The 16,482-nt window shown below is 36.1% G+C and overlaps 1 protein-coding gene across 1 annotated transcript in view; it reads left to right on the top strand.

Annotated features, from left to right (window-relative positions):
* The window catches only part of CXADR (CXADR Ig-like cell adhesion molecule), a 72,706-nt gene extending 56,251 nt beyond the window's left edge, over positions 1 to 16,455 (top strand). The window contains exon 8 of the mRNA XM_029215030.1: positions 16,026 to 16,455. Within this exon, the coding sequence (XP_029070863.1) occupies positions 16,026 to 16,067 (42 nt within the window). The 3' untranslated portion in view covers positions 16,068 to 16,455. The remainder of the gene's footprint in view (positions 1 to 16,025) is intronic.
* The last annotated feature ends 27 nt before the right edge of the window (positions 16,456 to 16,482 follow it).

Genomic DNA, 16,482 nt, shown 5'->3' with positions numbered 1-16,482 from the left:
CTGACAGGTGTGAAGAGATGTTGTGGTTTTGATTTGCATTTCTGATGATTGGGGATGTCCATTTTTTCATGCGCACTTTTGGCCATTCGTATGTCTTTGGAAAAGTGCCTGTTCAGGTTTTCTGCCTATTTTTTAATCAGGTTGTTTGTCTTTTTGATATCGAGTTGTATGAACTATTTATATATTTTGGATATTAACCCCTTATTCTTCTTACTGTTTGCAAGTGTTTCTCCCATTTAGTAGGACGTCTTTTTGTTTTGTCAATGGTTTTCTTTGCTGTGCAAAAGCTTTTAAGTTTAATTAGGTCCCATTTGTTTATTTTTATTTTTGTTTCCTTTGCCTTAGGTGATAGATCCAACAAAATACTGCTACAATTTGTGTCAAAGAGTGTTCTGCCTATGTTTAGGAATTTAATGGTTTCTGGTCTTATATTTAGGTCTCTAATCCATTTTTAGTTTAGTTTTGTATATGGTGTGAGAAAATGTTCTAGTTTCCTTCTTTTACATGTAGCTGTCCAGTTTTCCCAGCACCACTTCTGGAAGAGACTGTCTTTTCTCCATTGTGTATTCTTGCCTCCTTTGTCACAGAATAATTGACCATAGGTGTGTGTGTTTATTTCTGGGTTTTCTATCCTGTTCATTGATCTATGTATCTGTTTTTATTCCAGTGCCATACTGTTTTGATTACTGTAGCTGTGTAGTATAGTCTAAAATCAGTGAGCATGATTCCTGCAGCTTTGTTCCTTTCCCTCAAGGTTGCTTTGGCTATTGGGGATCTTTTGTGGTTCCATATAGATTTTCAGATTATTTGTTCTAGTTCTGTAAAAAAATATCATGGGTATTTTGATAGGTATTGCACTGAACTGGTAGATTGCCTTGGATAGTATGGACATTTTAACAATATTAATTTTTCCAATCCATGAACATGGAATTTCTTTTCATTTAATTGTATTATTTTCAGTTTCCTTCATCATTGTCTTACAGTTTTCAGAGTATAGGTCTTTCATCTCCTTGGTTAAGTTTATTTCCAGGTATCTTATTCTTTTTGATGCAGTTGTAAATGGAATTGTTTTCTTGAATTCTCTTTGTGATAGTTCATTGTTAGTGTATAGAAAAACAGATTTCTGATATTAATCTTGTATCCTGCAACTTTAGTGAATTTATTTATTAATTCTAGTAGTTTTTTTGGTGGAGGGGGTTGGTTCCTTCTGAGCGCTGTGAGGGAAGTTCTCTCTTCTTGGCTTGTAGATGGCTGTCTTCTCTCTGTGTCACTTCATGTCACCTTCCCTCAGTGTGTGTCTATCTCTGTGTCCTAATTTTCCCTTTTTATAAGGACACCAGTCATATTGGACAAGGACCCACCCTAGTGACCTCATTTTAACTAATTGTATCTTCAACAACCCTATTTCCAAATAAGGTTACGTTCTCAGGTACTGGAGATTAGAACTGCAGCATAGGAATTTGGGTACACACAATTCAATCCATAACAGAAATGATGATTGGAAACTGTGAAGCAGGACTAATAAATAAAATAGAGAAAGTTGGTATGGAATACATTCCCAAAGAGGTTTCTTTGCTTAGTTGGTACAATAAAAATAGCAACACCTGAGTAACTATGCCAATATAGTTATTTCATGGTTCTCAGTCTCCCCCATCCTCACCCTCAGGAGTATACTATTGTTATTTCAAATATGCAGTGACCATAATACACTATTAACCTCACATCTGCTTGTCAAGTGAAAAAGTAGTTGATGAAATGATTATGGATTGTCTTCTTAAGAATCTTGCTGACAAGATGAAACTACTTTTCCAGGGAAACAGTTTTTAAAGTTCTGTGTTTCAAATTGTTTATATAATATTTGTGAAATGAATGTTTTTTTTTTAACGTTTCAAATATTAACAATCTCTGTACTCCTTCTCCGTAACAGTAAAATGAGGATAATAGCATCTATCTCATGGAATGGTTCTGGGAATGATAAAGTAATACATGTCAAGCACTTAGGCTGGCACATGTCAGTGCTCTGTAAGCACTGGTTGCTGCCATCATCATCATTGTTATTGTGTTATAATAGCAATATTTGCCTCATATCTTACAGGATTAGGGGACTATATCCCAGTTTTCCCAAGACAGTTCTGTCTTATGCCTGTTATCTCACTGTAATTACAACAGCAATAGACCTTTTGCTCTAGAGTGGCTCAGATTGGACAGTATAATCTGTGGTTACCCTACCTTTGGGGTTTATAGAGTCATAGTGATCTAGTACTTGGCATGAAGAAAGTAAAATATTTCACCCAAATGACATCACTACGAAAAACCTTTCTGTTTTGTTTCTCTTCTAGTATATTTAAGTATACATATTATTTTTAAAGTGAATGTCCTCTGTTAGTTTCTTTTATCAACTTGGTGTTGAATCATACTTGTATGTGTATCTTAGCTATTGTTAGAAGTATTTGTATATATCCATTTTAATAGCTGCAAGATGTTTTATTAAGTTGATGTTCCATAATTCATTTTTTTCTTGTGGACCTAGAGGCTTCCAATTTTCTGTTATATGGTAATATTGCTTCCTAGAGTTTTTTTCGCATTCTTTTGAGGTATTTCAGAGCACAGGTATTAAAGCAGTGGGTTGTTAGGGCAGATTAAGTTGTGGGATTTAAGTGAAAGCACTATGAAGTTGTTTCTTACAGATCATTTCACAAGCTACTTTTTGTGGATGCAGTGATCTCTAAACTACAATTTGAGGAGACTGGTAAAGAGAAAAAGTGAAGTTCTGGCCTTTTTAAGCCAAAGGCATGTGTATTAATATGTTAAATCTACAAAAGAGGGTGCCATCACTCAGGAAAGAGTGTTTAGAATGAGAAGAGGACCCGAGTCAGCCCTCTGGGGCACAAAAGACTGAGAAAGAAACCATTCTGGGAATGAAGTCACTCATGATGCAGACCAGTTCTGGTGGAACAGTTGTGCCAGTCCTTAGTTCCATAGATTGAAGCGCGGATGAGAGCTAAGGAAGATCTAGAAACATAGTATGCAAAACATGCCTCGCTGAGATTAAATCCTACAGAGTCCAAATTATATAAAAGATGAAATGGCTATTGTTTGTCTCCCCATAAGATCCCCACCAGCTCTTGAGACGTCTGATTCACAAGACACAATTTGAAAACTATACTAGACTATTCTTTCAATATTCTTGGCCATGAAGGGAAGGAGGAAGCCAGAGGAAACAGCAACTAGAGTAGGGCAAAGGTTAGCTTGTTTGTGAGGATGGGGGAGACTTGAGGCTGTGGAGAAGGGGCCTGGAAAGAGGAAGGAGCCAAAACGGAATGTGGGCGGGATTAACTTGAAGAGGGCAAGGAGAACATCTTCCCCAGAGGTTGAGGGGGAAAGTCAGTGAGGTTGGGGGCAGATTTAATAGGTTTGTGGTTGTGTGGACGGGGTATAATTAAATGATCTCACTTTCCTCCAGGAAGTAGAGGTGAGGTCATACTCTAGGAACATGGGGGGCAGGTAGCTAGGTAGTAAGAGGACTGAGGGAAGAGGTGAAACTAGGAAATTTTGGGTGCAGCATGGGAGAGAGAAGAGGCTAACACACAGAAAAGGAACCCTGAATGGTCCTGAGAGGGCAGATGAGGTTTGGATCATGACTGTATGCCTGGCCTGTTTAGCATCTGGTACTGTAGCTGACTAAAATTAAGTATTCAGTGAAAGCGTGCTTGTATGAATTTATGATTCGTTTCAGTTCTGCTGCTTTTATAAAAAGAAACATTACTTCCCATTCATTTTCTACTGCTTGGAGAGGACTTGGAAGCATCTAGATATCTCAGGAAGACATGAAGAGGTGATGGACCACTTTAGAAAGAAATGACCTACCTGACAATAGAAGCAAGTAGATGACCATTTCTCTACAGTTATCTTTTTCCTAGACAAGAGTTGATTAAAACTCTCCAATTCGAAGTTAATTTTCTTAAAACTTTAGGTTCACTCCCTTGCTTGAAAGCTTTCCCGGACCTCTGACTTAAAAGTCTAAACTCTAGCCTAGCTTTTGACTTTCATGGCCAGCCCTCCATTACAACACTGACTCTGTGCTTACACTTGCATATATATACGTGTATATATATATATATATTTTTTTTAAATAAGGTTTTATACACACTTGTTTTTTTAATTTAGCAAATCCTCAGATCATTCTGTATATATGTATTATCTATCATTTATATATCTACCTATCTAAAACAACCTTATTTGTTTTCAAAACTGTATGATACATCAACTTGCTACACTGTAACTTATTTAGCCAGTCTCCAATTGGCCATTTAAGTTGATCCCATCTTTTTGATATAATGAATTATAAGTAGTATATTTGTATATACATCATTTTTCATATGTGCAAACATATCCTTAAATTTCTAGAAGGGGAGGTACTGAGTAAAGAGTATTTTGACAGCTATTATTACAATATCTTCTTAATAAGTGTAGCAGCTTATGCTTGCAGTGGATAAGAGTGCTTATCTCCACCCACATCCTCACCAATACTCTTATCTGACTTTTTTATCTTTCCTGATCTTGAGAAGAAAATTTTGTCATGGTTTAAAAGTCTCTTTCTGTTTGGTCAGTTGAGCATCTTTTCCTATGTTTAAAAACCATTTGTGTTTTTGAGAACTATGTTCATATGCTTTGTCCATTTTTCTTTATATTACAATTCTGCTAATTTGGAGGAGATCTTAAATGTTAATAAAATTAGCCCTTTGTGATATGAAATACACCCCCCCCCCTTTTTTTTTTCTTTTGCCAGGTTATCCTTTTTCTTTGACTCTGTTTACGGGCTTACCCTTTTCTGACCACGTAATCCTAATCCTTTCTAAGATGTTCTCCTAACTTCTCCCTTCTTGAGATTGTAACCTCAGAGGAAGCTGAGAGTCACCTGTCTTCATGTATCTGTCTCCTCTCCCTAAGCAGATGCCAGACTTCTCAAAGGTGGAACATGTTTACATCTAAATGATCAACATATAATAGATTCTCAGTGTACTTTGTTGATGATAATAATTGCAGCAGTTCTGGCTATGTTCGTATCAAGTCATTGCCACAAGTGTTCCCATCACGGTGTATTTCTTCATCATTTATCTTTGGTTTCTTTCTTCAAGTTTCTGGAGTTTTTGCCCAGAGCAGTTTTATTGAATCAGCACAAACTATTAATGGAGAAAATGAGTTATCTTGCACTTGAAAAAGAAGATGTGTTGGTCACATGTTTAGGTGAGCTGTCACACACTGTTCCAATTTGAATGTTGGCTACTGGCACTGTGCTCTTTTCATGTTGCTAAGTAGGAAATTTTTCCTCATGGAGTCCCTGTCAACAGTGAGAACATTTCTAGAGAACAGTAGAATGACCTTGCAATTCTGAGAGGAGACAGTGTGATAGCAAAGATACAGTAGTTCCCCCCCTTGTTCCTGGGGGGGTACAATCCAAGATCCCCCAGTGGATGCCTGAATCTGCAGGTTGTACCAAACCCTAGGTATACTGTGTTTTTCCTACACATACATACCTATGATAAAGTTTCATTTATAAATTAGGCACAGTAAGAGATTAATAACAATAATAATAAAGTAGAACAGTTATAACAATATGCTATAATAAAATTTATGTGAATGTGGTCTCTCTCAAAATATCTTATTGTACAAACTTAATACATTTTCCATTTAACTAGTACTTAACCACACACTGTGGCTATAACTTTTTCAATTTGAAGTGTGACAGCAAAACCAACACGTTTTTTTCCTTCACAATTTCCCGGATAGAAGATTTATTCTTACTGTAGATCTTAGCAACCTCGGCATTTTTTTTCTTTCCCTATTAAGTAAAGAACTCTTACCTTTTCATTGAAAGGAAGCACTTTACGGCTTCTTTTGGGCATACTAGGATTACCAACATCACTGTCCTTGCACTGTAAGGCCGTTATTAAGTAAAATAAGGGTTACCTGGACACGAATGTCCATCTGATGACTGAGAGGGCCACTAAGTAACTAACAGGTTGGGTACACTGGACAAAAGGATGCTTCACATCCCAGGCGGGACGGAACAGGATGGTGCAATATTTCATCACACTGAACAGTGTGTAGTTTAAAACTTATGAATTGTTTATTCATAGCAATAATATTAAATGGAAAATTGTTTGGACCTTGGTTGGCTGCAAGTAAATGAAACCGTAGAAAGTGAAACCATGCATAAGGGAGGAACTACTGTGCCAATGATTTGCAACCTTTTGGAAAATCACAGTCCTCCAATGTTCAGCCTCCAGCAGGCTTTTGATCTCCTGACAAGGGGAAGACATTTTATATGTTCACAAAAACAAGAGAACACAAAGTAAAATAATTACGTGAAACGAAATGTAATCTCTGCCTTGCCAACTAAAAGATACAATCTTAGGTCCAGGACAAGGTAAAGATGCACTGTATAGTAGCCAACAGGACTTTATAAACACATGTTTATGTAGGTTTTATTTTTGTGTGTGTGTAATTTTGTAGCGTTATTGTTTTTGTAATATGGGCAAAAGATTTGTAATATAGTTAAGTGAAGAAAATTTACATAGCAGTTCAAATTTGGTAAAAACCAAGCAAAACCCCCCAAATATCTATGGGCTATGTTATCTAGTTCAATATCATTTTATGAAAATATCAAGATTCAGAAAGGTTTTGATTTCCCAAGGCCAGTAGTTAGGAATGAAATCCAGGTGTCCTGATTCCTGGTCTAGTGTTTCTCTAGGAACCTTGAGTCCTTGGCAGTCCTGCCCTGAGAGAACTATATGAAAGGAAAGAAGAAGGGGGGAGGAGGTGGGAGGTGTGGCTCTCCCTCACCTCTGATCCCCCTTCCCGGCAATACCAGCCCAGGAGAAGGCCCATGAAAGGAGAGGAGACTGGCCTAAGCACACCCTCTGCTCCCTCTAAACGGGGTCCCCACGCAGGGCACACTGACTCTTGTTGACGATACCCATGGAGGCCCCAGTGGGCTGTATGATTGACGAGAGTCCGCTTTGTTTGGTACCAAGCCTGTTTATGCTTGTTGTATTGCTGATGACATAATTAAAGTAAATCGTATATATCAACTGTACTAGATATAGTGAAGACATGATAATCAGAGGGAATGATTCTGCTGGCACATTGCTTCAAAAATATGTTGCTTTCACTTGACTGCAAAGAAACCAAACTTTAAATTAGTATCGGTATATTATGGATGTAGGTTATGGAGAAAAGAAAACAGCTCCTAGAAATAGACCCATATTCTAAGAAAAATTCTTAACTCTACATCAAAAATTTGGTGCCTGAATGATACATTTTAAACATTTAAAATATTTAAGGGATGTATCATTTTTAATGGTTTCCCACTTAAGCGTTTTTGATTGGCACTCCTAATTGTGCTAGGGAGAGGGATTTTACAGTAAATCTGCATGCCAAATCCCTATATCAGATCTTGCATCTTAGCTTTTTGTGTATTCCTTTCCAGATTTTACAGTGACTGTCAAGCATCACAAATGATCTTTTCAAAATTATTTACTCAAGGATCTCATTAGCTATCAATATCAGATTTTAAATATAGTCTGTTTTAACATTGGCAATATTAGGAAACATGAAATAGTCAGATTTCACTTTAACTCAGATAAAAACTAAAAATTTTAAATACAAAGTTTTTTTCCGTTGAATTTAGTGAAACAGTCAATCTATTCTGTTGAAATTTCACAGCTTTACTTATTAATTTGACTCTAAGAAATTTATCATCTATAGAGTTTTTTGTATGTAAATTAAATTGGCAGTTCTAAAATCAATTGGCCCATTTATTTCTGGACTTCAAAGGAATACCCCCACCCTCAACCCACTCCCAACAAAGGAGTTATATATTTAGATATATGACTGAAAAAACATTTCCAAAAGAGATCGGTAGCTTAATAGCTAATGATAAAGATTGGTTAAATCAATTAAGGCAATATATATGAATACTATGAAACTATTTTTTTTTTTTTTTTTGCGGTACGCGGGCCTCTCACTGTTGTGGCCTCTCCCGTTGCGGAGCACAGGCTCCGGACGCGCAGGCTCAGCGGCCATGGCTCACGGGCCCAGCCGCTCCGCGGCATGTGGGATCTTCCCAGACCGGGGCACGAACCCGTGTCCCCTGCATCGGCAGGCAGATTCTCAACCACTGCGCCACCAGGGAAGCCCCTACTATGAAACTATTAAAAATCATGTTTTAGGAAAAAATCAATGGCATAAGATGTTCCACATTTCCAAATTGTGAGACCATAAAATGATTATATTTCATAACGCAACAAAACAGGAGTCTAAAAAAGAGGGAGCTAAAGTAAAAGCTCCCTCTTTTAAACATTCCCCCATCCACTAAAATATTAACAGTGGTTCTCTTTGCTGGAAGGATTATAGGTAATTTTAATGATCTTTTTGTGCTTTTAGGTAATTTTATTCTCCCAAATGAACTATACATTTTTTTTAACAAAAATAATTCTAATAAATAAAAGTTGTATATAATAACTATGGCATACTTAATTAACATTCTCCATTAGCAATGGCAATTTCTGTATGCAGATGCATAGGAAAAGCAGTGATTTAAACTGTAACCACTAATACTTTTCATGGAGAAGGGAGATTATTTACAACCTTTAGCTTGGAAGTTGGAAAAAGAACATCTGATGCCCTCTTGTGGCCAATAATTTTTATAAAGTGATTTATTCTTTTTCATTGAAATCCAGTCTAAGCTAAGAGAATAATACCAAAATATCTATTCTATTGCTTTCTAAAAAATATTGCTTACACACTATTATTAACAGTTTAAGGCTAACTATTAGAAACAGTTTAGTGTATCTTTCCAACCCCCTATCTTGCTCTTAAAAAGCAGGTGTCATTTAGTCATACTGCTTGGGTTTGAAGCCCTGCTCGTTTAGGTTACTGGGACAACTTAACTTGAATACTCTGAGACTCAGTTTCCTTGTGTGTAAGGTGAGGATAATACTAGAACACATAAAAGTTTATCATCAAATGGAAAGCACTTAAGTACCTGTCAAATGGAATTTCATTTTGCTTGATGAAATGCTTTATAAACATGCATGCAGGGCTTCCCTGGTGGCACAGTGGTTAAGAATCCACCTGCCAGTGCAGGGGACATGGGTTCAGGCCCTGGTCCAGAAAGATCCCACATGCCGTGGAGCAAACTAAGCCCGTGCACCACGACTACTGACCCTGCGCTTTAGAGCCCATGAGCCACAACTATTGGAGCCCGTGAACCTAGAGCCCATGCTCCGCAACAAAAGAAGCCACCACAATGAGAAGCCCACGCACCTCAATGAAGAGCAGCCCCCGCTCACTGCAACTAGAGAAAGCCCACACGTGCACACAGCAACAAAGACCCAACACAGCCATACATAAATAAATAAATAAAATCTATTAAAAAAACAAGTATGCATATGTATGAACTATTAATGGTTAACATTATCCTGTGATAACCTACCTAGATTCTATTGTCCTCACTTTTTGTACCTATTTTCATCCTTCATACATCTTATGTAAACATAATAAAATTTATTGAGCATTTGATATTTGCCATGTATTGGAGTGTTTTATATTAATCATCTTATTTCATTCCATGATAAACCTATCAAGTTCTATTACTATCCTCACTTTTTGTACCATTTTTACCCCTCACACAATATGGTGGACATCTTTCCACAACAGATACAGATCATTCTTTTATTGGCCTCATGCTCTTACATAGTATAAATGAATTATAATCCTTTATTATATAAAAAAAGGCTGCACCCATTGTACATTAATTTTTATACATTTGTGAAAGTATTTCCATAGGCTATCTTCTATATATATAGCATTTGAATTACTGGGTAAGAGAATACACACATTAAAAAAATTTTTTTGACATTGTTAAATTGGCTTCCACAAAGAATGCAAGCCACTGTCTTTTCAATGTCAATTTGTTAGGTGAAAAATGGTATTTCGTGGTTTCAACTTACACTTCCTTTGTCATTAGTGTGCCATTAGCACCTCTTTTAATTTTTTAGCCATTTGTATTTCTTTATATTTGGCTCTGCTAAATAATTTAATTATATGTAGAAGCTCTTTGTATATTAAGAATACTAATTCATTTTCTTTTAAACATTCTGTAGAAAATTTCTCCCTCTTTGGAGTTTGTCTTTTTTTTTTTTTTAACTTTTCTGAAGATTTAAATTTATTTATTTATGGCTGCGTTGGGTCTTCATTGCTGCGTGCAGGCTTTCTCTAGTTGCGGTGAGCAGGGGCTACTCTTCGTTGCGGTACACAGGCTTCTCGTTGCAGTGGCTTTTCTTGTTGCAGAGCATGGGCTCTAGGCACACAGGCTCAGTAGTTGTGGCTCACGGGCTCTAGAGCGCAGGCTCAGTAGTTGTGGTGCACAGGCTTAGTTGCTCTGCGGCATGTGTGATCTTCCCGGACCAGGGCTCGAACCCGTGTCCCCTGCATTGGCAGGTGGATTCTTAACCACTGTGCCACCAGGGAAGTCCCAGAGTTCGTCTTTTTAAGTGTATTTATGTCTTTTAGTATGCAATTAAAAATTTTTTTCAATTCCAAAATGCCAATTTTTCTATCTTCATGGGGAAATTTTTCCTAAGCTAAAAGTTTATGAATATCTCCTTCCATATTTCCTCTCAGTACTTTTATAGTTTCATATTTCACATTTTGTCTTTAATCTATCTGGAATTTATTTTTATGGTTTGAAGTAGGAATTTAACTTTAAAAATGGCATAGCCAGGGCTTCCCTGGTGGCGCAGTGGTTGAGAGTCCTCCTGCCGATGCAGGGGACGTGGGTTCATGCCCTGGTTCAGGAAGATCTCACATGCCGCGGAGCGGCTGGGCCAGTGAGGCATGGCCGCGGAGCCTGTGCTCCGCAACGGGAGAGGCCACAACAATGAGAGGCCCGCGTACCGCAGGAAAAAAAAAATAATAATAAAAATTGCATAGCCAAATATAGTTCACAATTAATTTTATTAGTGAATTATTTTCAATTTGAAAAGCCACATTCACCATACAATAAACTTCTGTATCTAAATGTTTCTGGTTCTGCACTTGTATTGTTTCATTGGTATATTCACTCCTATGTTATATTGGGTTGGCCAAAAAGTGCCTTCGGTTTTTAAGTAAAAATAAAAGACACATTTTTCATTTTCACTAAGAACTTTATTGAACAACGTAGTCACCCTTTTGTTCCACTACCTTCTGCCATTTTTCAGGCGACTGCATAATTCCATCTTCCCAAAACTTTTTATCTTTTCGAGCAAAGAACTGTTCCAGGTGCCTTTTACACTCTTCCAGGGAATTGAATTTTTTTTTGTATTAAGAGAATTTTGTAAAGACCTAAATAAATGGAAATCTGAAGGTTCAGTGTCTGGTGAATACGGTGGATGAATCAGAACTTCCCAGCCAAGCTGTAACAGTTTTTGCCTGGTCATCAAAGAAACATGCAGTCTTGCGTTATCCTGATGGAAGATTATGCGTTTTCTGTTGACTAATTCTGTACGCTTTTCGTCAAGTGCCGCTTTCAGTTGGTGTAACTGGGAGCAGTACTTGTTGGAGTTAATTGTTCGGTTTTCCGAAAGGAGCTCGTAATAGAGAACTTCCTTCCAATCCTACCATATACACAATATCACCTTATTTGCATGAAGACCGACCAGCCTTTAGTGTGGTTGGTGGTGGTTCATTTCACTTGCCCCATGGTGTCTTCTGTTCCACATTTATTGCACAGTATCCACTTTCCATCACCCGTCACAATTTGTTTTAAAAATCGAACGTTTTCATTACGTTTAACTAGAGAATCGCATGCGGACACATGGTCAAGATTTTTTTCATTTAACTTATGTGGAACCCAAACATCAAAGTGATTAACATAACCAAGCTGGTGCAAATGATTTTCAACGCTTGATTTAGATACTTTGAGTATGTTGGCTATCTCCTGCCTGGTATAACGTTGATCGTTCTCAATTAATGTCTCGATTGCTATCAACTTCAACTGGTCAGCCTGACTGTGGAGCATTGTCCAATGAGGAATCTCCAGCACGAAACTTCACAAACCACTTTTGACAGGTTCAGTCAGTCACAACACCTTCTCCATACGCTGCACAAATCTTCTTTTGCGTTTCAGTCGTGTTTTTACCTTTCTTGAAATAATAAAGCATAATAGGCCGAAAATGTTGTTTTTCTTCCACCTTCAATATTAAAATGGTTACACAAAAATTAACCAATTTTGATGTCTTTTTTTAAATGCATGCTGATATGACAGCTGTCACATATAATCTAACAATTGTTTCGAATGAAATTAAAAACAACTAAGTGCTACTAGAGCCATCTTATGGGAAAAAACGAACGAACCTTTTGGCCAACCCAATACTTTAGAGTATATATTGATAAACTACTTAAAAGGAAGAACGCTCCCTGTCCATTGTTCTTTTTTTAAAAAAAAAAATCCTGGTTATTGAGAATTATTCTTCTATGTAAACTTAAAATCAGGCTTTCAAGTTCCACTAAAATTTCAGTGGGATTTTAATTGATTTATATTGGCTTTACATATTAATTTGAAAAGTTTTTTTATAGCATTGTATCCATTTAAATATGGCATATTCTTCTAGTCAGTTATTTTTGACTTTAGGCAAATTCTTATAAATTTTTCTCCTCTGTGGGACGCACTCCTTTCTGTTGTTAAAGTTTATTTCCAGGTATTTAATACCCTTGCTTAGTAACAGGGATTTTTCTCCCACAAAGTACTATTTAAAATTTTTCTCATGAAATTAATATATATCATTGGGAACACTGGAGAAGTATGTAATACAACCAGTTTATTACAAGCATTTATTTTGGAATATTTCCTTCTAGAAATATTTGTATGATCAGCAAATAAAATCAGAAACATACCAGATGGTCCATATGTGCAATTTGGTTATCAGTGATGTATATAGTATTTGTATTTGCTAAAAATAAATCCACTGAACTTGTCTTAAATTGAGTGCTCTTTAAGAAATATTTGTCCTTCTCCAGTTACAAAGTCATAATTGTATAAATATCTGAAATGTGCAATGTAGGAAAATGGAGGTTCTCTGTATCTGCCCCCCTCCCCCGCCTCTGAGAACCCTAACTACTTTTAACAATTTGGTGTTTATTTTTCCAGACAATATTGGCGCCATCCTAGATGTAACATTTCTTTCCCCACTTGCAGTATTTTCCCAACTTGCAACATTTTATCCCACGTCATTAGAAATTGATGTACTTTTGTGTGTGTGGCTACATGGTATTTTCCACAGTATTTTCTTGAACAGATGTTCAAATTTAACTGTTCATCTATTGGGTTATTTTTGCTGTTTACAAACATTTTGAAATGAACACTTTTACATAGGTAACAGCCCCTTGTTTTTGAGTATTTCTGTAGATATATTCCTAGAAGTATATTTGCTTGGTCAAAGGATATGCATATTTACATTTTTAACTGCCCTTCAAAAAGGTTATACTCTTTCAAGCCTGTACTAACACTATGTGTGTGACTGCTTCCCCACACACTCTCACCAACATTGGGCATTTTTAATCTTATGACTATCAAGATAAACCTGCTTTAATTGCTAGTGAAGTTCACTTAACATAAAATTATGTATAGAAGTTAGCCATTAAACCTCTAGCCTGGCTAGAAATACTTACAATCTTTAATGCAGGGATATTGTGTTTCCCGTAGAGCCTTACAGTTGTTACTGCTTCACAACTGGGATACAAACTCCAGAGAATACATGAGAACATCATATACCACGTCAAACCAACAAATGTTTGGTACTAAGAAAAAAAGTTAAGTCCTGTGATAAACTTGGGACATACTAACACCACTAACTCTCTTTCCCTTGACCAGTCATTGGTAGTTTGCTTTGTCATCTCAATCCTCAATCGATTGGGCTGTAGAAATATTGCAATTTGATTTAGAGTTCAAGCGAATAAAATGGCTGTCAAGTTATTAGTCAGCCCCTTTTCAAAATATCTTAATAGTTTGTGAAAAGGAACTTTGTCAAGGCTTTATTAGTTATTAATCAAGATACTCTGATGTCTCATATTCGCACTCAATATAATTTTTGCATCTGTTCCTTTTTTTCCAAATCTTGGCTTGATACTGAACCTTTCCTCAAGTTTTAAGAGTTGGTAGACTTTATAGACTTTAGTTGGTAGACTTTATATATGGTAGACTTTACAAAGCCCAGCTTGGATTTAAGTCAGGGCTTCATTACTTAGCTGTGATCTTGAGCATTTTTAGCTTCTCTGAGAGCCCTTAATCTTACCTGGGATAATAATGGTACCCACCTCAGGGGGTTATTATGAGGATTAAATAAGTTGTTGGTATATAGTAATACAAATTTTTTAAACTTACTGTTTACTATTATCTGTAAAAAGGATAGAATGGTTACTCTAGCAAGGTAAATGCACATAAGTGATTTAAAGTTTTTTTCCTCTTCCAAATCACCAAATAAGAAATCACTTTAACAGTGTAGCTGAGTAGAAGCCAATATAAATGCTTTATCATCTTAGTTTGAAGTCATTGAAGTTTGCCAGAAAGTTAAATACTCTGAGATAAATATTACACTAAAAACCCAGAAATAAGCACTTTGGTATTGATGTAATATAACTTACCAATTTATATTTTTCTCTTATTTTTGATATTTCCATGTCCAAGTTTAACCTCTAAATTTAGAGCTTTGCAGCTATGGCTACAAATATAAAATAAAATGGAGAATTAAAACAAATTATCATTCAGTCACAAACCACTCCTTCAAACAGCCTCGTAACACTGTCAAGCTGAAATTATGCAGCAACATTTTGTCTTCATTAGAGCAGTCCTGCAGTCTGAGGGAGACAGACTTAGAGATGTTACAACTCCTAGAGTCCTAATTACTAGTTAAAAAGTTTGACACACTTTGAACTGCATACTTACTAGACTTGAGTTTAAGATGTAGCTTCTGAAAGAAAGATGGTTTTATTTCATTAGGAATGGATTGGAAAAGCTATATTGATGAGAGCTTTCTTTTGCTTTAAATAAATTTTGGAACAAGGTGACGTGGATAGTCAATAAAGGGCAGAATCTTCTACAGGTAACATATCTAATATGCAGTCAACTTCAAAATTAGCATTTTTCCTGAGACACTCTGCCATTTAGTTGTCAACACTAATGAATAAGAGATTTAGGAGATTTTTATAGTAATCTGATGTGGAAAGAAAGGTGTAGCTGGCTAGGCACTACTGAAAATATTTCCCTCAACAATATAGCTATTATGCTTCTGATTTTCCCAACAGCCTTATAACTATGACATGTGCAAACTAACAGAACAAATGCTATCTGCTAACTCCATGATAAAAATACTTGAAACTTGCCACTTTTACAATTGCCTAGAAATCTGCTATTATCACCCAAACTCTCTAGGATCTATAAGGGAACAGTAACAATTAAAATTTTTTTTTCCAACTTAAATAAAACTAATCTCCCTTGTGATGCCAGGTACCCCTAGGAAAATATGCTCAAGTTTGAATAAGCATTCACGATAAATCTCAGGAAAAAAAAATAGTAGATATGGTTTAGAAATATATTATAAGTTGCCTATGGCTTATCAAAGAGTACAATAACATTAAAACCACAGGCCTCTAAAGTTTAAAAGTAAGTTTTCTGTTGAAGTTGCAGACATTTTGAATTCCACATACTTCAGACCTTTGAGAGCTATGTATCCTTACGATTTGTGCACTTTTTTCTGGTAGTCTGTACATCAACAGAATTTATCAGCAAACACAACAGAAATATCTGGAACAGCCCAGGACATCCAATGATTTATTAGCAAGTTGTGATTTTTCTGGTAAGTAAGTTAAGACTAGAAATCTAAAGATGTAGGTAATGAGAAAACATAATGATCTTTTAGTTTTTAAAAATTTACCTTCGGGAAAAAACCTAAATTCTTATATCTTTTTTTCTCTTTTCGTAGTTCAAGTACACTTATGAGACTGATGGCATTACAGTGGTATAAATATGGACTACTGAAGAATCTGAAGTACTGTACTATTTGGCTTTATTTTAGACCTCTAATAAAGACTTTAACATGTTGAAAAAAAGCACAAGGCACAGAGATTAGCGTAGCTATAAGAACATTTCTGCTTTATGCCGTGGCACTAGGCATATAAGTCAGATGTCATATCAAAATTTGTACAGGCCAAATTCTTGGTTAGGAAAATCCTACATATAGTGACTCTAATGGTTGAAAGATGTTTCATTATATTTATATTTTCAATTATCTACTACTAACAAACTTTAGACGTTTTATATGAATCTTTTGATACTATAGCCTTTGGGAAAGGTATGGCTAATAAAAAGTCAGTTTTTTAAAGAAAAGTTAAAATTGTTAGTTTTTTCTTTGCTAAATATTTAATTAAACATATGGAAGT

Source organism: Monodon monoceros, unplaced genomic scaffold (genome assembly GCF_005190385.1).
Source record: "Monodon monoceros isolate NGI ecotype Baffin Bay Population unplaced genomic scaffold, NGI_Narwhal_1 Super_Scaffold_11, whole genome shotgun sequence".
NCBI lineage: Eukaryota > Metazoa > Chordata > Mammalia > Artiodactyla > Monodontidae > Monodon > Monodon monoceros.
Note: the sequence above shows the minus strand (reverse complement) of the source record. Positions and strands in the feature narration are given on the sequence as shown.